Raw genomic sequence first — 24,220 nt, forward strand, 5'->3', positions numbered from 1 at the left:
GACATAGATCTATTTGCCTCCCCCAACAATTGCCAATTACAAAAATTCTGCACAAGGGCTTATCACTCCCTAGCCTGGAAAGTGGACGCTCTATCATTCAGTTGGACAACACTGACAGTCTATGCCTTCCCTCCACTACCTCTATTGACCAAAATATTATTGAAGGTCAGATCAGAGAGACCACAAATGATCCTCATTTCTCCAGCACTGGTACCCATTACTTAAGGAACTTGACTCACAGCCCTCCATGGATCTTGCCTCGATTCCCACTACTGCTGACTCAGAAAAACTATCAAACCCGTCACAGCCAGCTCAGAACTTTAAATTTAGCTGCTTGGAGAATTCCTTAAATTATCAATCAACACTTCTCTCAAAGGATGTCCTGAATGTAATTATGGAGGCCAGGAGGCCCAGCACCAGGAAGACTTACTCAGACAAATGGAAAAGATTTTGTGCATGGCACCAGGCTAAAGGTCAAAATCCTTGGATACCAAACATTCCTCTCATACTGCAATACCTAACTGAGATGCTACACAAAGGCCTTCCTTCTCCTCCATTAAGATCCATGCTTCAGCCATTTCAGCTCAATATAATACGGATCCCCCAATTTTCTCACACCCTTTACTTAGGCAGTTTCTCAGAGGGGCTAAGAATATAAGACCCCCCAGAAAACCACCACCACCAACTTGGGACCTGAACTTCATTTTAGAAAAGTTAACACTACCTCCTTTCAAACCAGCATTCTCAGCAGAACTGCAATACTTGTCTTGGAAAACAGCCTTGTTACTGGCTATTACCTCAGCACACAGGGTCTCAGAACTACAGGCACTTATGGCAGTGGAACCTTTCATAATTTTCCATCAGGACAGAGTCTCTTTACGAACTAACCCTACCTTCATGCCCAGGGTAGTATCCAGTGTGGCTTTGAATCAGACCATTCATTTACCCACCTTTTATCCTAACCCACAGAATAAAGGAGAAAGGCTCCTTCACTCTTTGGACATTCACCGACAGCTACGTTACTATTTAGATAAGACAAAGATCTTCAGAAAAACTGACCAGCTCTTTGTATCATATGCTGCAGGTTCACAAGGAAAGGCTATTTCAAAACAGACCATCTCCAAATGGATAGCACACTGTATCCGCCCATGGAAAGGCAGTGTCTGTCAATATTAGATCCCATTCTACCAGGGCTACTGCAACCTCAGCAGCCTTTCTCAGAGGGGTTCCAACCGAAGACATTCTGGAGGCGGCTACTTGGAGTTCAGTGCACAGCTTTACCAAGCACTACCACCTTCCATTATACTCAAAAAACAGAGCTGGTTTTGCCACTGCAGTTCTGCAGGGCATCCTAGCATCACCTAACCCAGTTTAGTACCAGCCACCCTTCCATAGCTTTGGGATTCTACCCAAGTGTGATGACTTCAGCAGTATAGCATGATGAACATAGTACAGTTTTGTACCTACCATAAATGTAGATGTTCGAGTGGTTATACTGCTGCAGTCCAGGTTACCCTCCCTCCATCCCCTCTACTTACCAGGGTGTTAGTTACAACTGCATGTACATCAATCTATTGGATGCATGTCTATATGGTGTATTTGCTAACAGCTAGTACTATTGCTTATCTACTAAGGTATTGTTGCATAGCTATTGTATTGCCTTCCTAGTTGGGGGCACCTGACATCTGGGGCAAGAAAAACTGAAGAAAATGGCGTTGGCTGTCTCTTTTGTACGGACCAGGACTTTGGGATTGACTGTGGGACCGGATGACCCAAGTGTGATGACTGCAGCAGTATAACCACTCGAACATCTACATTTATGGTAGGTACAAAACTGTACTTTCAGCTTCACCCCCAAGTATATTTTCTGTGTGTATTTAGCAGTAGTTATGCCCAAACTATATTTCTTCTGGAAAAAAAAGACATGAGTTGCATTTTATTGACAGGTTACACTGGCAGCAAGCTACTTTGTATTGCTGTTGTTCTCATATCAGTCCTCTAAATGTTACAACACCTCAATAAAAACTGCAATTTTATACCACCGGTGATAAAGGTACCAATGTAACTCGAGAGCATGTGCGTTTTTCAACAATCACTGTTCGTCAGAAGGGAATACTAGAAAACAATGCTTAGTGTTGAGAGTTTATATGAATTGGGTGGCTTTAAACTAACCTTAATTTGATTGATATTCTTATTTACAATCCGTTGACACTCCTCTTTGTTGGTGTTTGTGAAATGTGAGATTCTGAATAAAACTGCTAAAGAATTTCATTAAGTTAAATAAGAAAGTATTCGTCCAAGCTCAAATTTAAAACAGGCTTGCGTAAATAAGAATGACTGTATTAGCTGAACAAACAGTACTGCACAGTTTAACGTTTAAGTGGAATGAATTTAGTTGCACATAAGTGTGTAAACTGGTTCACAGATGTGTGCAGTGTGCGCATGTGTGTGTTGGACAGGGTGGCAGATGAATACATGTTTGCCTCTTCTTTCTCTTTAAGAATGTACGACATTCATGCTGCTCGGAAGGCGTCCCTACAAAGCAATTTAAACTGCAGCCTGAATTAGAATTGACTTAAAAAAGTCCCCGGCCAGTTGTATGTGTGTGTGTCTGCGTGCAAGAGAGAGGGAAGTGTGTGTGTAGGAAATGATATAGGGAGATGTGTGAGTGTGTGTGTGGAGGAAATGATGTAGGGAGATGCAAGTAAGTGTGTGTGTGTGTGTGTGTGTGTGTGTGTGTGTGTGTGTGCATCCTGCTCTGTCCCTCTGCGGTTCTGTCGCATCTTTGTGGGCGTGTCATTTGCCAAGGAGAAGCACGGCATTTTTTCCACTCTCTTGCGAGAATGGGACAGAACCACAAAGCCAATGTCAATAAAAAAGCATTCCAATAATAATAATAACAACAGATTGCAGTGGTAGATTTCTAATACCAAGAGGCTACTGGCAAGGGAGGAGGATTACACTGGCATGTATTTATATTCCATGTAAAACTGCTTCAGCGGAGCTTAAGAAATTTCTGGGAGAAATGGTCCGATTTCAGCAGGCAATATTACTGGTTGGGCCTGGAATCTGATTTGCAACAGTGAAGATGGGGGCCTAGAAGGGAAAATATAACAAAAGAGGATAGAGTTTTGAAGAAATTTATGAAAATATTTAATATGGAACGTGAATTCAGTAGTAGGAGTTCAGGGAGAATTTGCATATTATTCCCCAAGGTACAAAAAGTGGGATAGATTGGACAAAAATTATATTTCACAGGAGCATGTGCAGTTAATTGAGAGTTTTGATACTCATCCAATAACTATTTCAGATCACATGCCAAGAACTATTTCAGATCATGCACTACTAATAACTAAAATATGAAATAAAAATGAGATACTAGTGCTTCTTCACCTGTTAGAAAAAGAGGAATTTAAGGAATGTGTAGTTGAAATTACTCATGAGTTATTTGGGAAGATAGAAATGCATTTATTATTTTATTATTATTTATTGACATTTGTTTACCGGGGAAGTCCACTGAGCCAGAAAAGAGCCCATTTTCAGTGGAGGTCTGGGGAGAAAAGCTCCAACAGTAAGTTTTACAACTCTTAACAATTTTTACATACATGTAATAATTAAAACAAAGAACAGAGGTATTTTACAGACATACAGTAGGAATGCATGATATATTATACGACTATATAATGTGATTATAGAAAGGCAAAGGAAATATACAAGATCATATTATATGAATATGCACTGATTATAGAAAGGCAAAGGAAATATACAAGATCAGTATTTTAAAAGGTATAACACAGAGACAGAAGGTAGTATGAAAGATCAGTATATGATGAATCAAGTAATGAGATATGTGTGGGTAATAATACGTGCTGAAATTTAGTGACGGAAAGATATTTGCAGGCTCCAGTAGGATCAGTATTGAGACAGTGAGAATAGATAGTTAGCCATGAGATTGAGAGGAGAAATCTTGCTAGTGAGTGGGATAAAATTAAAGTGGAGTTTAAAATTAGAGTGGAAATAAAAAGAGAGAGATATGGTTAAGAAGTAATAAAAATTAATCAGAGGTACTGGCAAAGGTTAAAGTATTTCAGAATAGGGTGAACCTCATAGAACAAGAACATAGAACAAGAAGAAGTTCAATTGCAGAGTGCTAAAGAGAAAATAAGGGACTAGGCAGGGGTGTCCTCTTTCCCCTTTGTTATTTGCATTATATTTAGAACCATTGGCAAGGAAAATGAAGGACTCAGGAAATTCAAGGATATAATTGATATGGTGGTCAAGAAAAGTTGGCTTTATTTGTGGATGATATTATTTTATACCTGATAAAACCAGAGAGACATTTCAATGTTGTGGAATATTCTGATGGATCAAGTTTGAAACGAGGATGGAGAGAATTCACCTACTCCAAGAGTGTAGCCCACCCTGTGGGGTGAGGGTATAATTAAATAAATGGAAGAACACTCTTGTAGGAATGAGCTACCAAGCTGTCCTTGGGGTTAGTACTAAGACAGACATTGGAGTGTGGTCCCTAAGTGGATGATGAGGAGACTTTGTAGCCCTGAAAAGGGCTGAAAGGACCTTTGTAGCCCTGAACAGGGCTAGAATGGATTGTAAAGGGATTGAAAGAAAGAGTTGTCATCCTTAGAAGAATCATTATGGTTCTACAAAGGACTGTGATGGTCCTCAGTAGGAATCAAGCAGTGGTCCCTAAAAGGACCTTTTTAGTCCTGGAAAGGACTATTGTGGTTCTGATAAGGACCTTTGGGGTTGGAGTCCTTATAATGATTGTTGTAGCCATGAGAAGGGATATGGTCCCTCCTTAATAGTCCTGGAAAGGACTGTTGTGGTCCTAACAAGGACCTTTGGGGTTTGAGTCCTTACAAGGACTATTGTAGCCCTGAGAAGGGCTGTGTGTATGTGGTGCCTTTTGATTCTGTAATGGAGCCCTGGTGGGGGCACAGTAGGGGGCGTTCCCTTTTGATCAAGGCTGAGCTGCTGTCCTGAATTGTTCTCATAAGAAGCTTTGTAGTCCTTATAAGGACTGTGCATCCTGTCAGGCAGTGGTTCACAAAATGCTTTGCAACACAAATAGACAGTGACCAGTCCAAAAAATATATCTAACTATCTCACTACCTAGCTAAAAAAAGTCTGGTAACAAAAAACATTAAAACATTAAAAACATGAACACTAATGAGAGCCTTAGCTATTAAGGTAATCCCAGTGCAAAGAATTTGCTGGAACAAATCGACACCAGAAACGGTTTAGTCTAAGCAACAGTCCTTTATTATCCAGTCCTTGCTAGATTACAGATTCGGTGATCTTCCTCCAAGTGTTGTTCTGAGTAACTAATATAGAGTTAACATGCTGGCTTATATACACAACGTAGAGGGCTTGTCTAAGTCATTAACCAATCACCAAGAAGGAGGCTTTGGAGGGTAGTGGCCTTTATTGAGAGAGCCCCTTCTGGTGGGAGTGGTTTAATTCGTTACATTTCTGGGTTTGGCAGAACTACCAGTGTGTATATCACAGGTTTACCATGCATTATATCTCTTATCAGTTAAAAAATGGTATTTGTGGCTTACAAACATTTTCTATACAAGACAAACATATAGATTCATTCACATTGATAAAAATACTTTACATACATTTATCAGAAAATATAAAAAACATAGTAATTTTGTAATCAAAGAAGGGTAGTTTAATTGTTTTTCTTTCTTATTTTTGTCCCTGTTTTATGATTTTTTGGTTTTGTGCTCAGATGTTTAATGTCCCAACACTTTTGTAGTATTAATTTCTTCAGGGAAGAGATCTTTTGAGGACTTAAAATGGTGGACAGCCGCCATTTTAGGTGTGGGTTACATGTGGTTTAGCCTCTATTGGGTCTAAGATGTTTCAGTCAAACTTGCAGCTATGTGTTTTCTCAAAAAATGGTTCTATTTATCTCTATCTAGGCAACCTTCTAACCACTTTTTTTGTTTATGAACAGTCACTTGTCATTGCCACTGGGGTCCAAAACTAGACTTTGAATCGGAAAGAGAGGGTCTGAAAAGTATATCATTTAAGCCGCCTCATGTGGGTGGTTGCACATGTGTGTGATTCTCTAGGTTAAAGTAGAGAAAAAAGCTCAATGAAAGCTTGGGGGAAGGGGGAATGGAGAATGTAGAATGGAGGCTGAAGTGGGCTCAAGGGCTTACATGAACGAGGCTCAGTGTTGCCGCGAGCTCGCTGGTGGGTCTTTCCCTGTGATAGGTAGTGGAGAAGGGAGAGAAAGACCCACTGCAGCCGCCACTGGAGGCCATACAGGACCTCACGTGGTATCAAACAGGACACCATGTGGTGCTGCATGTAAAACGTGTGGCTGGTCCTTGTGTGGGGCACAAGAACTCCTAAACTGAGCTCAGCAGTGTCACAAGCTCACTAGTGGGTTTCTCCCTGTGGTCGATGGTGGGGAAGGGAGAGAAAAACCCACTGCAGCCACCACCGGGGGTTGTATGGGATGCCACATGGTACCGCACGTGTAGTGAGTGCCTGGTTTGTGTGTGAGTGGGGATGGCTCAGGGAGTGGATCCAGCAAAGTGGGAGGTCTAAACCAACTTCTCAAATGAAGGCTGTGGGTGCCTGGAGTGTGAAGTGTGACAAAGAGGCAGGCTAACCATTATGGCTTGGGGTTATGACAGGGCTGGGGGGTCTAACATGGTGGAGCGGATGGCTAGACGTCATGAGGGGCCCATGTGGCTAAGCCAGGGGTGCTGAGTGGGCAGGCAGAAAGCAAGGGCTCATTTAAACAGCTCAGAGCCGTGGCGAGGGTGAGGGCTTAATGGTTCCATGGGTGAAGCAGACCACTGAACACCACGTGGCTTAGCTGTGGGGTGCTGTAGGAGCTTAATGAGTGCTCGGGGAGAAACCCTTGCCTTCAGGGGTGGTTTGAACTGAGCGAGGTCCCAAATTATTAGATTAAATTGGAGCCTGAATCAAATCCATGTTTTAGAAAAATAAAGGTATGATTTTGGAAAAAATAGAAGTAGCAACTGCAGCGGCAAAACCATTTCAGGATTACTAATAATCACATCACATTACAATTTTGAAAAATTGGTAAAGGTAGTCACAAATGGATAGCCCAGAAAGCTTAGAATACTAGCACCTAATACCATTAGAGTGTAGATGTATAGAAGTAGCAACTGCAGCGACAAAACCATTTCAGGATTACTAAAGATCACATCACATTAATTTCAAAAACTTATTGACATATTAATTTCAAAAACATATACAAGGCTAAGAAAAACAGTTTGTCTGGAGCCCCAGTTTATAAATTAGAAGGCTCCTGTATCTAGCCCAGGCTAACCAATCTTATAAATTCTGGCTGGAATCTAACTGACAAAACTAAGTGACTAAGCCATTAAAAAATTGCCATAGGAAACGGTGTCATAGTAAATTTAAATGGAAAAATAAAAGAGAAAGAAAAAAAAGAAAAACGCACTATACAGATAGATCAAGTAGAAGTGGGAGCCCAAGGGGGAGATTACCAGCAAAGTTTCTTGTTAACCATAAAGTCCATGATTCAGAGGCCTAAGGTTGAGGATGGGGAGAATGGATTCAGTGGTGTTTAATCCAGGGGGGTTTCTGGCTGACAGTTCTATTTGCCAGGTGAGTTCTTTGCTCTCTAGGTGAGAATTATAGTCCCTGGAGAATGGTTCCTTTCTGAGGTGTTCCAGAATGTTGAAGTGAAAGGTCCTGTGTCCTGGTCTCCTCTTGGTGTGTGTGGCCAGAGGGTTCTTGATGTTGCCATGCCTGATGTCAAAGAGGTGCTTTGCTGTTCGGGTTCTCAGCATGTTTATCTTTTTCCCCACATAGAAGGCCATGCATCTCGAGCATTGGACTCTGTAAACCACCCATATAGTGGTACAGCAACCTTTGATCTTAGATTTGTAGGTCTTCCTGTTTGGGCAATAAAAGAAGTCATTGTTGCTGGTATACTGACAATAGTGACACGGGAGGGGGGTCACTGCATGGAAACATGCCTTTGGGGGACATTGAATCCAAGGGTGTTTTTTGAGGTGGTCCCTGATGCTGGAGCATTTTTTGATCATGAATTTGGGTGCTTCTGGAAAGATGTGCCCAAAGTACCGGTTTCCTTTTATTATTGGCCAGTTGTTCCTGATGATGTCCTGTATGTCCTTGTAATCCATTGAGTATTGCAAAATGCAGTTGAGTTGGTGTTCTTAATTCTAGGTTTTTGTTCTGGCACTTTGGTGGACTTTGTAGGTGCTGTTTTTTCTATGTTCCGTGATCAGTTCCAGTATCTGGTGGATGAGCCTGTTAGTATACCTCCTGGCTAAAAAGTCCTTTTCAAGTTCCTGTATATTCTTCAGGAAATTGTCCAGTTCCTTGGTAACTCTGGCTACCCTTAGACCGTGCGATTTGATCACATTTTTCTTCAGCTTTAGGGGGTGCATGCTCCTACTGTGCAGAAGGAAACTGACCCTGGTTGGCTTCCTATAAAGGTTGTGGTCTAAGCATCATTTCCCCATATCTTTGCTTGGTATGAAGTCCAAGAACTCCACTTTTTCTGAGCTCGTCTTGGAGGTGAATCTTAGGAAGGTGGTGGTGGAGTTGATTTACGAAAGGAAACCAGCAAGGTCTTCTCTGCTGCCTTCTCAAATGAGGAAGATATCATTGATAAATCGATAACAGGCCATCTTGCTGAAAAAGGGGGAAACATATATGTGATCGGTTTCCCACTTCCTTAGGGCTGTGTTGGCTAGGCTAGGAGCCATGGTCGCCCCCATGGGTATCCCTGTGGTCTGCCAACAGATGTTGCCATTGAACTTAAAATAGGGGTTCCTTAGGACCAGGGATAGTAGCTGGTTGAATTTTTCAGTTTCCCCTGGTAAGGCAGCGTAATCCATGTGGTAAGCCTCGATGGTGGCCTGAATGCAGTAGTCGTGGGGCAAAATTGAGTATAAGGCCTCCACGTCTATTGTCACCAGGATGGAGTCTTTATTTAGGCTGATTTTTATTTTGTTTAGAAAGTACATCGAGTCCAGGATGTATGAAGGGTTGTTGGCAGCCAGGGGCTTCAGGGTGAAGTCCAGGTACATGGCTGTGGGTTCTGTAATGGATCCCCTTCTCACAATCACTGGCCTGTAGGGATGGTCTAGTAGATTTTTGTGAGGCTTGGAGATTCCAAAGAACTGGGGTAGCCTGGGGAACTGGGCCTTCATGAATTCGCTAATGTTGGAACTGATGATCCCATCTTCATAGAGCTCATCAAGGGTATTGTCTAGTTCTTCAAAAGCGGCCTTTGTCTGATCCAAGTCCACGTGCTCATAGAAGTCCTTATTTTCCTGCATGGTGGTGATCTTGCAGATGTAGGTGTTGGTGTCCGTCACCAGGATGCCTCCCCCTTAATCAGCCTTCATTATTCGCCTGGTTCTGTATTGGCTTAGCCCTTTTAGGGCTTCCATTTCCTGCCTGTTGATATTGTCGAGTTTCTTCCTTCTTTTTCTAGCAGTTGTCTTATGTCTGTTTCGCATTTCTCCTGGAATGCTGAGATAACTTGGTTGGGTGGTGGGCAGAAGTTACTCGGCTTTTTCCAGGAGAACGCTCTCATTGTCTGGCTTTCAAAATCTTTTTTTGTCTTTCCTGTTCTGGTGGAAAATAAGTTTGAGCTGCAGTTTCCTGCTGAAGAGCCTAACATTGATAATGGTTTGAGCTAGGTTTACCCTCCTTGTGGGTATGAACGTTAGGCCCCTCTCAAGCACTTTTCTCTCCATTTCAGTTTGTTGTCTTGTGGAGTGGTTCCACACCTCTGGGGGTTTGTTTTTGTGTTTCTTCTCTTCTACCCCATGTGGATTGGGGGTTGCCATAGATGACCCAGATCCCTCACTCCTCTTCATGTCTGGTCTATTTTCTTCTGGTGTAGGATTGGGGAGGATAACCTTGGGGGGGTGGCATTCCTCTTTGGTGTGACAGCCTGGTGGCAAGGAGTTGGTCTGTGTTGATGGCTTTCTGTAGCTGCAATGCCAGGTGGTCTGGTCTCGGTTCTCTGTGGAGCTGGTCTTCATTGGTGTTTTTGTGGGTGGAGGGGTTGCTGTATTTTCCTCCATTGATGTGGTGACTATCTCCTTTGGGTCCGGGTTCTCCTGTGCCTCTATTGCTGGTATCCTTGGTGCTCTGTCCCCCGGAAAATCCTGCTGCATTCTTTTATTATTTTTTTATTCTCAGGTCCCTTGCTAGTTTTTTGGACTTCCTGGTTTTTATTTTTTCCTCGAAACTGGTCAGTCTCCCCATGATGTCTCCAAAAGCTGCTGTTGTCTCATTTGTGTCTGGGCAAAGTCTATGCAAGTCTTTTATGTTGAACGACTTTTTGGCTTGTTGTAACAGATTGTGCCCAATTAGTGTGTCCATTAGCTTGAAACTGGCTGTGTTCAGGATCTCCTTCCAGGCTTCATGGAGTTGTGGGGGACAGTTTTTGACTTTCCTGTTTTTGCATTGGGTTACATAGAAATGTTCCCATTTTAGGCAAATTAAATCTTTTAGTTCCTCTTCTGACCGGTGAAGGGTCTCTTATGTTCTTCTCTGGTTTGTGCCTTTAGGTGGGAACTTAGTTCAAGTTGTAGGTCCATCACTGGTGTGGTAGCTATATTACTGAACCATGAGCCTTCCATGGTGCTCATTGTGGGGTAGTGAATCTCAGCATGGGTATTCAAAAAAGAATCCCCAGAAAGAATAACAGAACGAAGATGGAGAGAATTCCCCTACTCCAAGAGTGTAGCCCACCCTTTGGGGGGAAGAGTATAATTAAACAAATGGGAGAACACTCTTGTAAGAATGAGCTACCAAGCTGTCCTTGAGGGTAGTCCTAAGATGGACTTTGAAGTGATGTTTGTCCCTAAGCAGATGATGAGACTTTGTAGCCCTGAAAAGGGTTGTGGTGGTCCTCAAAAGGACCTTTGTAGCCCTAAACAGGGCTAGAATGGAGTGGAAAGGGATTGAAAGAAAGCATTACGGTCCTTAGAAGAACCGTTGTGGTCCTACAAAGGACTGTGGTGGTCCTCAGTAGGAATTAAGCAGTGGCCCCTAAAAAGACCTGTTTTAGTCCTGGAAAGGACTGTTGTGGTCCTAATAAGGACTTTTGTGGCCCTAATAAGGGTTTTTGTGGTTGGAGTTGGTGTGGCCCCTAAAAGGAACTTTTTAGTCCTGTATAGGACTGTTGTGGTCCTAATAAGGACCTTTGAGGTGTTGTAGCTCTGAGAAGGGTTATGGTCCCTCCTTAATAGTCCTGGAAAGGACTGTTGTGGTGATAACAAGAACCTTTGGGGTTTGAGTCCTTATAAGGACTGTTGTAACCTTGAGAAGGGCTGTGTGTATGTGGTGCCTTTTGATTCTGTAAAGGAGCCCTGGTGGGGGCACAGTACGGGCGGTCTCTTTTGGTCAAGGCTGAGCTTGTGGTCCTGGATGGTTCTTATAAGAACCTTTATAGTCCTTATAAGGACTGTTCAGCCTATCAGGTAGTGGTTCACAAAATGCTTTGCAACATAAATAGACAGTGGCCAGTCCAAAAAACCTATCAAACTGTCTCACTACCTAGCTAAAAAACAGTCTGGTAACAAAAAAAACATTAAAACATTAAAAACATGAACACTCTAATTGAGAGCTATTAAGGCAATCTCAGTGCAAAGAAGCTGCTGGAACTAATCGACACCAGAGACAGTTTAGTCTAAACAACAGTCCTTTATTATCCAGTCCTTGCAAGATTACAGATTTGGAGATCTTCCTCCAGATGGATCACATTTGGGAAGAGTGCATATAAATGTAAATGTTTGAGGAACTTTATAAATGTTTTCTACCTTGCTAGGGTTAGCTGGCTGTCAGGAAAACTGCAGGCAGTAGCACACACAATCCTCCAAGGCAGATTAAACTGGAGTAGTGGGTGTAGGTTCTGGAAAATATTTCTGTAACGACCTGATAATATTTTCTTAGGGACTGAGAAACCTCAGTGTTCTGGCACATTCTGAAAATAGTCTCAAGAGAAAGACCCCCCCCTCCCCTTTCCCCTGGGAGTCTCAAAAATGAGCTCCCATCTGAATTAGAAATCAGAGTCGAAACCCCTGTATCTGTCCCTTCATGCTCCTGTCCAGAGTCAGAACCGTAAATCTCTTCAGGAAGGGCAATATCCCTCTTTCTTTTATGAGGAAGTACTTTACAGGCAGGATCAGTAGTCTGAATTAATCACTGAACTATACCCAGTAAACTACTCCTGTCTAAGGAAATTTGAAGAGGAGTAGATAACATGTTTACTGTTTTTTTTTTACATGAAAATGGGACCAACGGTATTATTAATGGCAACAGTAGCTTCCGCAGGGGTGGGTGCAACATTTTGACAAAACAATGAAGCCTTCCCTGTTCCCTCTCCAAGGACCTATAAGAGTGGCTCTCCCTTGTCCTCTGAGAGGACCCCAACAGTAACCGATGGCATGGCTAATCTGAGGAGACCCCAACATTAACCGAGGACATGGCTAATCTGAGGGGACCATAGCAGCAACAGAGGGTGTGGCTAATCCCCGGTCCATAGCGGCTGTAGGTGCAACATCAATAGGGATCAGGTTTAAAGGTGAGTGGTTTGAGGTTCAACTAATGGCCACAACAGAGTTACCCAACCTTGGCTGAGGCACATTGCTAGCCTACTGTGGTGGCAAAGACTGTTTTGCTTAATGTTTTATTTTTGTGACTGGAAGAGGAACCATCTGCAAGACTGACAGATTCTTCCATGGTCAGGCCAAAGTAAACTGAACTCAGTTTCTTCCCCAAAAAATGTATTTCAGTTACTTTAAACAACTTTTTAACTAACTGGAAAATAGTGCTCCCGTACAGTACAGTATCATGACAGTATGTTAGAACACAAACGCCTAGCTTTAAAATGACTTTCCTGATGAGGAAAGTATCAGTAATAAATAAAATTATTAAAATGGAAGTCTTTCCCCCAAAGGGAACTTATCTGCTCAACAAAGGACAACACAAGACGTCCTTCGATCCTCAGAAGTGTCAGAGAAGCAATCTGGCAGCAGGAAATCTCTGAAGAGCCTGCTGCCCAGTCTTATGTATTAATCAGTTCAGCATAAACTACCTGAAAGTTTGGGTTTGTGGAAGGTGCCCTGAAGCTTTGCAAGCTGTCTGGCTTCCTTGGCAAGATATAAGCCATATAGCTTAGGCAACTGCAAAAGTGATTAATATTATGAGCATCACATGCTAATGTGATTGTTTGCTGTTGCCCTTAGAAACAGATTGCAAGCATTTAGACTGCACAGTTCTCAACAATATTTAATCGTAGACTAGATATTGCCAACTCAGAAAGTATTGTGATCAGTTACACAGGTGCAATGGATTAAACTATATAATACCAGAGCATGTTACTGTGGCAAAATTTTTTTTTTTTAATTTTATTTTTTTTACTGTGGCTCTGAATGATGCACACTATTTCACAGCTGCGACATATGCCTCAGCATGCACTGGTGTAGCACCACCTATGCCTGTTAAGAAGTTTATACAACTACCACCTTTTTAATTAAAGTAACTTTTTTTTATACGTGTCATGAAACTTCAAGCAGCCTGCCATAACCCTTATTCAAAATTCGTCCAAAGAGAAACTCTTGTTTGAACCCCATGAGCACTGGTTTTGCTTCACCTTCACACTGCCAGACCTGTGCATGTGGAGGTTTTCCTGGTTTTGCTTCACCTTCACACTGCCAGACCTGTGCATGTGGAGGTTTTCCTGGTTTTGCTTCACCTTCACACTGCCAGACCTGTGCATGTGGAGGTTTTCCTGAGGTTTTCCTGGTTTTGCTTCACCTTCAGACCTGTGCATGTGGAGGTTTTCCTGGTTTTGCTTCACCTTCACACTGCCAGACCTGTGCATGTGGAGGTTTTCCTCCTTCACACTGCCAGACCTGTGCATGTGGAGGTTTTCCTGGTTTTGCTTCACCTTCACACTGCCAGACCTGTGCATGTGGAGGTTTTCCTGGTTTTGCTTCACCTTCACACTTCCAGGCCTGTGCATGTGGAGGTTTTCCTGGTTTTGCTTCACCTTCACACTTCCAGACCTGTGCATGTGGAGGTTTTCCTGGTTTTGCTTCACCTTCACACTTCCAGGCCTGTGCATGTGGAGGTTTTCCTGGTTTTGCTTCACCTTCACACTTCCAGACCTGTGCATGTGGAGGTTTTCTCTTGTACCCAAGTAATCCTTGAGTCTTTTTAGGTTAGTAAAAGTTTTAGTTTGCCTTTTTCGCTGCCTTGAAAGTCTAAAATGTTACCAACTCTACAAAAAGTTAAATAAAAAATTTGCTACAGCTCCTTAGCGACCACACCCCTCACAGTACACCTGGTAATTCTCCCCCTAACTGATGGATCAGATTGTTAGGAGCAGTTGTGGCTCTCTACTTCTCTTCTAGAACACTTTGATAAATTACTTTTCATCATGATTGTCATGTGTTTCACCTGCCTAGTGCGATGCCTTGCAGTTCTCATTCCAGGCAGTTTATATCCTGTTACCTACATCTCTGCATGATGCCATACCCATCATTATTATTATTGTCTGAAAGCTGGCTTACCTTTGTTCTTAGGCTGGTGGATGATACAACATGTAATGCAACCAAGCAGCGACCATTGAAGGATTCGTATCTGTTGAAGCTCACCTGTCATTATCTTGCTAAGTGATATACCTTCACCTCCTGATCGTACTCAGCAACCAACCACCAAACTGATTGGTGCATTTTGTTTTACCCAATCCCTCTCCTATTGCTTGGGAGGAACAGGGAGCATGACTTGTAACATCATAAATCACTCTGGTATGATTCAGATAATCAGAGACAGTAGATCCCATATGCTGGAAGACAGTTTTGTTGGATACTGGGGAATTGTGTACACTGGACACCTTAGTGTCAGAAAACATTTAAGCCTGTTCCTGCAACAATGATATAGACTCTCTGAAACTAGGTATGTATCGAGTTACTCATTTTAACATTGTGGGTTGTTTTACAGATAACTGTGATGTTGGCAGGCAGAAGGGTGTCTTTTAACAATAAACTTGCTGTCTTCTTCCTTTAGAAAACTACATTAGGAATACAAAATGAAATGTGCAAGATTGTTATGCATATGTATAGCCAAATCTTTTAACTATGAATTGACAGCAGTTTGATGAGAAGGCCCCGATGACACGTTTCTACTGTTTTATCAGGTTTTTGAAGCTGTTATTTCTTGGATTAATTATGATAAGGAGGCGCGTCTGGACCACATGGCTAAACTAATGGAGCACGTGAGACTACCTCTCTTACCCAGAGACTATCTTGTTCAGGTTAGTGCTATCTCATAATTTCTACAACAGCCAATTGAAGCATCTGCAAAACTGGTATAAATAATGCATAATTTTGTTTAATTTATATTCTTTTTTGCCGATGCTATAGTAATTCCATGTGTAATCAAGTATAGTGCATTTGTAAAATCTTCAACTGTTTTAATGTACATTATGGATGGAGCTTGCTATTGTACATGACGTCCTTTTATGTCTGCTTGTTCAAAGCACATGAGCTGTGGCTGAGATGATTCAATCAGGGTATAAGCACATGAACTACAGTCTGCTCATTTTAAAAATCAGTAAAGCAGAACACACCATATATCTCGACCTGGCCAAAGCTTTTGACACAACACCCCACTCAGGCATAGTAGAAAAGCTAAATAAACTGGGAATAAATGCAGATAATCAAAAAATCAAAATAGGGGAAGTTACCTCCACAAAGTAACCAGTCACCAGTGGAGCCCCCAGGGTTATGTCCTGGGACTTCTCCAGTTTGGCATCTACTTTTCTGAAGTAAAAGCCAGTACCAAAGAGCTATGGCTGATTGTTTGCAGATAACTGCAAGCTAGGAGCAGTTATTGATTTCCCAAATGATTTAGCCATCCTACACGAAGGTTTTTCTCAAATAAATAACTGGTGTCAAAGTCATGGTCTGAAACTAAATGCCAAAAAATGCAGTACTGTTTCCTTTAGGAAGTCATATACCTAGGGAACTACTACATTGACAATATATCCCTTAAAGCTGACCCAGTTGTTCAGGATTTGGGAACTTATGTGGACAGTGACCTAACTTTTGACCAACATCTTTCTTGTTGTAAGAAAGTCCTTCTATTTTTTGCACAGCTTATAAACTTAGAGACATCATATCTAGCTCTAGGGATGTCATTGTTCCCTTTTACTCTGCCCTCATTAGGCCAGTCATTGAATATAATGCCTCCTTTGCATGCACCTCTCCAGACACATGCAACAACTGGAACATCATGAAAGACACCTTACTTAAATAATACAAGACCTAAACAACATGTCCTGCATGTATTGACTCAAACTCCTGTCACTACACTTGCTATCCTACAGACTGCTAAGAGGTAACCTGTGGTTGGTATACAAGGCATCCTCTGACCCAGTATTAATGGGTTTACTGCATATCAGCAAGTTAAATATCATCAGAAATACTTGGTCTAGGGATTTAAACCTCCTCTGCAACATCAACAGAACGTTTTGGAGGGACAGGTTTATTTTGCAGAGGATACGCTGCTTTGGAACAGACTCCCCATCTACGGTGGATATCAAACGTTTACACACCCGTGTTAAAATGACAGGTTTTTGTGATATAAAAAAATGAGACCACAATAAATCATTTCAAAACTTTTCCCATCTTTAATGTGACCTGTAACCTGTACAATTAGTTGAAAAACAAATCTTTTAGGGGAAAAATATAAAAAATAAAAAACATACAATATGCTGGTTGCATAAGTGTGCACACACCCTTAAACTAATACTTTGTTGAAGCACCTTTTGATTTAATTACAGCATTCAGTCTTCTTGGGTACACACCTGCCATCAATTAAAGAGACTCTGATTGACTCCAAATAAAGTTCAGCTGTCCTAGTAGGATTTTCCTGACATTTACTCAGTTGCCTGCTACAGCAAAGTCCATGGTTCACAGAGAGCTTACAAAGCATCAAAGGGATATCATTGTTGAAAGGTATCAGTCAGGAGAAGGGTACAAAAAAAATTCCACAGCATTGGGTATACCATGGAACACAGTGAAGACCGTCATCAAAAAGTGGAGAAAATATGGGACAACACTGATGGTGCAAAGAACTGGACATCCCTCCAAAACTGATGAAAAGACAAGACAAAAACTGGTCAGACAGGCTGCCAAGAGACTTACAGCAACACTGAAGGAGCTACAGGAATTTCTGGCAAGTACTGGTTGTGTACTACATGTGACAACAATCTCCCATATTCTCCATATGTCTGAATTATTGGGTAGGGTTGCACTACAGAAGCCTTTTCTTACACAGAAAATCATCCAAGCCCGGCTAAAATTTGCAAAACAATACATCAAGTCTCCCAAAATCATGTGGAAAAAGACGTTGTGGTCTGATGAGACCAAGGTTGAACTTTTGGCCACAATTCCAAAAGGTACGTTTGGAGCAAAAACAACACTTCTTATCACCAAAAGAACACCGTCCCCACAGTGAAGCATGGTGGTGGCAGTGTCATGATTTGGGCTTGCTTTTCTTCAGCTGGAACTGGGGCATTAGTCAAGGTGGAGGGAATTGTGAACAGTTCCAAATACCAGTCACTTTTGGCCCAAAGCCTTCAGGCATCTGCTAGAAAGCTGAAGATGAAGAGGAATTTCACCTTTCAACATGACAATGACCCCAAGCATACATCCAAATCAACAAAAGAATGGCTTCCCCAGAAGAAAATTAACATTTTGGAATGGCCCAGCCAGAGCCAGACCTAAATCCAATAGAAAATCTGTGGGGTGACCTGAAGAGATACCCTCACAATCTGACAGATTTGGAGCACTTTTGCAAGGAAGAGTGGGCAAATATTGCCAAGTCAAGATGTGCCATGCTGATAGACTGCTACCCAAGAAGACCGAAAGTATTAGTTTAAGGGTGTGCACACACAACAAAGTATTAGTTTAAGGGTGTGCATACTTGTGCAACCAGCGTATTGCACGTTTTTTATATTTTTTCCCCTAACAGATTTGTTTTTCAATTGAATTATACAGGTTATAGGTCACATTAAAGGTGGGAAAAGTTTTGAAATGATTCATTGTGATCTCATTTTTTTATATCATAAAAACCTGGCATTTTAACAGGGGTGTGTAAACGTTTTATATCCACTGTACATAAAGTTCATTCCTGTCCATTTTCAAACACAACTTAGATCTATAGATGGAAACTGAAAATTGACACCAGGACTACCTTTTGTACTATTGATGGACACCAGGACTGCCTTTTGTACTATTGATGGACACAGGCAGCTCCTAAATGCTTTATCCCATTCATTGGTCCCCTCAAATTATCTGTGGTATGACCCCAGTTATTCTTATTAGAGGTAATATATAATTATCAAATGTGGGATGGGTAAGACCGATCTATAACCAAATGGGATAGATTATTTCAAGCACAAAACGGTAAACTGAGTAGGTTTAAAATGGCCTGCAACACCAGCTAGCTTAGTACCTACCTGTGAACCTATGAGAACAAGATAAGTTTGGAATAAGATTTAATAATAAATATCCCTAAATGGTTAGAGTTTAAACTTGCATGCAATGTTATATGTCTTGTGTTCTTAAGCAGGAGAGTTCCTGAGTTGAGTAGAAACTTTTTCTTTTTCTCTAGCATTTCCCTTCATCTCCTTGTGTGGTAATGTTTTTTTTTTAATTTGTTTCATATTAGGGTGATAATGGCAGCAGATTCTTTGATAAGCTGTGTTTAAGTATTCATTGTACTTTGCCTCCCTTTAATATAAGACTTAACCAGCATGTAGCAAGGCTTGTTCCCAACCATGCTTATGACAGACTTCCGTACTTACTGCTGAGAATTTTGGCAAGTGTGTGACATAAAACACTTATAAAATTAATGTGACAGTTAACTCTTTGGAATCAGAAATTAACACTAAAAACTTCTGGCACTATACAGCTAAATGTCAGAGATGAAGTTTATATAAATCTGCATGTATCCCCATACTGCTTTTTGATGCGAGATGTCTGCTGTTCTATGTATGACAAGTCATAGATTTGTTTGCAGTGAGCACCATTGCAGGTCTTCATGTCATATTTCCTCCCCATGGTTGGGTGGCCTTCAAAAGACATGCGTAAATGGGTGTGCCTTTGTTGAAGGTTGGACGTAGAGCTGGCACCTCGGCGTTCGTGAAAATCTACTGCCAATCATTAGAAGACCGGAGTTCCGCTGTGGCGACCCCTAACTGGGAAAAGCCGAAAGACAAACAACAACAAAAGATTAGCACAGTGCCTTTTAACTTGCCAGGCACATTATTACAAAGTATCAGTAAGCAGGGATTTGCAACATGTAGTTTTAGTGGAAATTTTTTTTTCATACTGTTCCTGTTATGTCTAGATTAATGTACAGAAATTACATAACTTTGTGTAAGTTTCCTACATGTTAATATGAACTCAGCTTGATCTCAAAGGTTGAAAACAATAACAACATGATGTTCTTCACTGTTTCATTGTTGCACTCATTACATTTGGGTTATCTGCTCGCAGGTAGCCCTCAGTCGGCCTGATTAACAAAGTCTTGGGTCCTGTGTCGGTTGCAGTCCCTTCTTCCATGACGTCAGGTCATCAGGGGTATAAAACATGCAGCCGACACCATTGCATCAGTCTTTCTTGCAGTGCAGTGCCCAACGCAAAAGCAGTTCGCAAGTGCCGGTCGGCTGACTCCTGAAATTTTATTTTTCAAGTTTCAGAACCGAAGTCTTCAACTAAAGCAAAGTACCCCATTGGGGAAATTTTTTCTTGCTCCTTACCGATGAAAGTAAAAGTTAATAATTGCATTACTTGTGGAAAGCATATACCTCATAAAGATTTTCATTCATACTGTATTCCTTGCCTAGACTCTGACCACGACGTACCTTGCTGTCGGTTTTGTGCTTTATTTAATCAGTGCACTATCTGTCGTCAGTATATTTTCGCCTCTAAATATATTGGTTCTCGGTTTAATTATAAAGAAATGTCATTGGTTAGCCATCCAACTACTGGGATTCCGAAAAAACGCAAAGATAAAGACAGACAGTGGCCACCGAGGTCCAAAACTGCAGACGATGCTTCTCCTAATCCAGTCGCCATTTTGCCGGTACTCAGTGAGGCGCTTTCGCAGCCCCTGATATCTGCTACTTGTGATTCACAGGCCTCTACTGAGACCCATTCGGAGTCTGGTATGCCGCGAGATGCTTCAGCTATAGAACCCACGGATGTGTCTACCTTGGACGGGTCTGGAGCCGCCGTGCAGGCACCGGCTTCTTGGGGTGTATTCAGGCCTACGGACTTGCATATTAAATCGACGACTCCTTCTTTACTTAGGCCTAAATCTCAATCCATGCCTAAAAACCCGATGCCCAGGCCACATGCTCAGGCCTGTATGCCTAAAAAACAAATAAGAATGGCTGAAGATCTAATAACTCTAATCAGCGGTAGCCAAATCCCCCTTCTAAGAGGCCTAGGACTGAAGTTGATTATGAATCTTCTGATCAGGATTCTGTTTTTTTTTTCTGATTCTTCTGATGATCTGGATTTGCCCTTATCTACTTATGAAGATTCTGATGCAGAGGAACTCCATTCCCTCTGCTGCCCCTCCTGATGATTTTTCTTTTGGGGAAACCTTACATATACTGTAAGGGAGCATTTCCACTGGGAAAGCCAGAATTTTTCTGATTCAAAAAAGAGGCTTAGGGATTTCCTTCTCCTACCTCAGTATAGGCCTTTAGCTATTCCTTTTGTACTAGACATTGTTGATTATGCTTTTTCGGAATCTAGTTTGTCCCCTGATTCCCTGCCTCCTGCTCCCAGAAAACCTGACAGATACTACAGGGTCCCTGAGTCCAACAAGTTCCTTTTTAAAAATCCTATTGCAGATCCAGAGACTATTTCACAGGGGCCCAAGAGCATTAAGGCTTCTACTGCTAAAAATCCTACCCCTTCTGATAGAGACTCCAGGGCGCTGGATAGATGGGGTAAGAAGGTTTACACTTCTGCAACCTTGGCCATTAGGGCTTTAAACTGCCAGATTCATATGTTAAAGTATCAGCAACATGTTATTGGACTGCTTAAACAGAAAATGATGTTGATTCCTGACTGTGTGGAAAATAAAGAATTACAGAATTTGCTGCATTCTGCTGAACAAGTTGTAAAATATACTTTGCAGTGTGGTTTTGATTCATTAGAGGCCTCTTGCAGGGCTGCTGTTACTGGGTCTGTGCTTAGAAGGCATGCTTGGCTTAAGGAGCAATCTTTGCCTGATCATGTTAAAGCTAAATTGTTGGATGCTCCTTTAAATCAGGACCGCCTGTTTGGCAACAAGGCTGAGGAAGTTCTTAAAAAGATGGAAGATAAAGCTAAATCTATGCAAACTGTTAAAGATTTTTTACAAGTTCAGCCTCCTAGATTTAGTAGGCACTGGCCCTGTAAGAATTGGCCCTCTCCAGCCCCTTCCAGGTCTTCTCAAGCCAAACCCAGACACAGCAAAAACCCCAGGTTTCAGTCCCAGGGGACACACAGAACTAAGCAGTGGGGGGCCTCCACTTCCTTCTTCTTCTTCTTTTGGCTTTTTCCCAGATGTTCTTCGTCTTCCCTTGCTGCAGTCCTGACAATTGGGTATAGTCCGCGTCCCAGTCGGCCCGAATACCAGAGGTCATGGCGCCTTAGACTGACGCCAGTACGTCAGGGTACTAATGCGCATGACCGACGTCATTTCTCGACGCCATTTTGCCGCATGGTCCGATGCAGAAGCAATTTTGCGAGTGCAGGTTGGCGTTCTGAGATTTTCGAGCGACCGGAGTTTCAGACCGAATACAGAGTTGGGCTAACCTGCCCGAACGAATACAGAGTTGGTAAAGTAACCTGAGCTTTTTTGGTTTTTCTTGCCTCAGTATTTAACCGGATGTCAGAAAAGTGAATAACTGTATTTCTTGTGGGAAGCAGATACCGATAGGGATTATCATACATTGTGTATACCTTGTTTAGGGCCTGAGCACGACGTTGTTGGTTGCCGCTCTTGTGCTAGATTTAACAAGCGCACTATTAAGAGGAGGCTTGATTGTGCTAGGTTAGTGTTTGGGAAGCGTTGCAATTATACTATGCCGCCGGATGCTCCGCGCCTGCTTCATCTAAGAAGCAAGGACAAAACAGTGAAGTCTAGGGTGAGGAACCGCAGTCCCGGACGCCGGTCCTTTAGAAGGCTCAGGGAGCCAGAGGTTTTGCCAGGAGTCTCTATGGAGTCTCAGGCAGATACTTTACTGTTACAGGATGTGCCCTCTCAGGAGGTAGGCCAGGCTGAGGGGCTTCTCAGGTAACTGTTCTTCCCTCTCTTCCCAAGGTAGTTAGGGCCTCTCCTTCTGTTGCCAAAGCTTCTTTTAGAGGAAGGCCAAGTTCAGCTTCTGTAGGGGCTTCTCCTAGCATTTCGGGCTCTGTGCCTAAGAAACATATGCTTAAAATGGCAGAAGATTTGATTACTCTGATTAGAGGTTCTATGCCCCACCTGATAAGAGGCCTAGGGTGGAACAGGAGTTTGATAGTTTTGAACAGTGTTCACAGGCTTCAGAGTCTTCTGTGGAAGACTTGCAAGAGTTTCCTACTTATTCTGATTCTGATGTGGATGATTCCACTCCTTCAGCTTCTCCTCCTGAGGATTTTTCATTTTCAGAGACTCTTCACTCCATGAGGGAGCACTTTAAATGGGAAGGCCAAGATTACTCTGACTCCAGAAAGAGGCTTAGGGAATTCTTGTTTTTGCCACAGCATAGGCCCTTAGCTATTCCTCCTGTGTTGAATGTGGTGGAGGATGTTTTTGCAGAGGCTTCTCTGAACCCTGATTCCTTGCCTCCTGCTCCTGTTAAGCCTGATAGGTATTATAGGGTGCCCGAAGCTCATAAGTATTTGTTTAAGAGTCCCAGGGCGGACCCAGAAACTGTTTCGCAGGGGCCTAAAGGTGTTAAAGCTTCTGTGGTTAAAAATCCTGTACCCTCTGATAAAGAGGCAAGGGCTTTGGATAGGTGGGGTAAGAAAGTATATACTTCTTCCACTCTAGCCATGAGGCGTTGAATTGTCAATTTCATATGCTGAAATATCAGAATTATCTCCTTTCACAATTGAAATCTAAGGTGGATGCTTTGGCGGAAGGTATTGAGTGTAAAGAATTGCTGGATTTGGTTCATGTGTATGAACAAGTGGGTAAGCATTCTTTGCAGTGTGGTTTTGATGCTGTTCAGGCCTCCTCGAGGGTGGCTGCTACTAGTTCTGTTCTTCGCAGACATGCATGGTTGAAGGATCAGAATTTAGCTGAGCATGTTAAGACCAGGATTTTGGATGCTCCTTTACAGTCTGATGTGTTGTTTGGACCGCCTGTGGAAGCAGTTTTAAAGAAAATGGAGGACAAAGCTAAGTCTATGCAGACTGTTAAAGATTTTGCAGGTGCAGCCTCAAGTTTAGTAGAAATTGGCCTGCTAAGGGGTGGACATATCCTGCTTATGGTTCCCAGTCTAGGGGGAGGTCTAGACGTGGTAGGGGCAGGGCTCAAGGTTCTTTAGGCCTAGATCAGACAGTTCACCTGCTCAGACTTCTGGTGAGGGCAGGGGTCAGTCCTTTCGTAAGCAGAACCAATGACCTGCCTTTTCAGCTGCCAGTGGACTCTCGTCTGGCAGCTCCTTTGGGAGGAAGATTGTCTCTTTTCAAAGAAAATTGGGATTTAATCACTCAAGACAGATGGGTGCTGGATATCATTCATCACGGGTACAGATTTTATTTCCACACAATGCCCCTTTCAAAGGCATGCCAGATGTTCCTCCTCCACAAAGAAAAGAGGCTCACAAGCAAGTTTCTCAATTACTCCAGATAGGGGCTATTCAGCCAGTCCCTGTGTCAGAAAGGGGCTTCGGATTTTATTCTCGCCTGTTCCTAGTACCAAAGAAGGGAAACACGTGGAGACCAATTTTGGATTTATCTATCCTCAACACTTATCTGGACATTCCCAAGTTCAAGATGTTGACGTTACAGCAACTGTTACCTCTGCTGGGCAAAGATCACTGGATGGTAACTTTGGATCTCAAGGAAGCTTACCTTCATGTGCCCATAAGGCTAAGTTGCAGAAAGTATAACTGGAGATTTTCATT

General features: G+C 42.3%; 1 protein-coding gene across 3 annotated transcripts in view; it reads left to right on the plus strand.

The window, feature by feature from the left end:
* KLHL3 (kelch like family member 3) overlaps window positions 1-24,220 on the plus strand; it is a 940,384-nt gene that overhangs the window by 535,901 nt on the left and 380,263 nt on the right. For all 3 annotated transcript variants that reach the window (XM_044068978.1, XM_044068980.1, XM_044068979.1), the window contains one exon: window positions 15,233-15,349. In XM_044068978.1, the coding sequence (XP_043924913.1) occupies window positions 15,233-15,349 (117 nt within the window). The remainder of the gene's footprint in view (window positions 1-15,232; window positions 15,350-24,220) is intronic.

This window comes from Protopterus annectens, chromosome 4.part0, assembly GCF_019279795.1.
Source record: "Protopterus annectens isolate FY-2018-M chromosome 4.part0, PAN1.0, whole genome shotgun sequence".
Taxonomy (NCBI): domain Eukaryota; kingdom Metazoa; phylum Chordata; order Ceratodontiformes; family Protopteridae; genus Protopterus; species Protopterus annectens.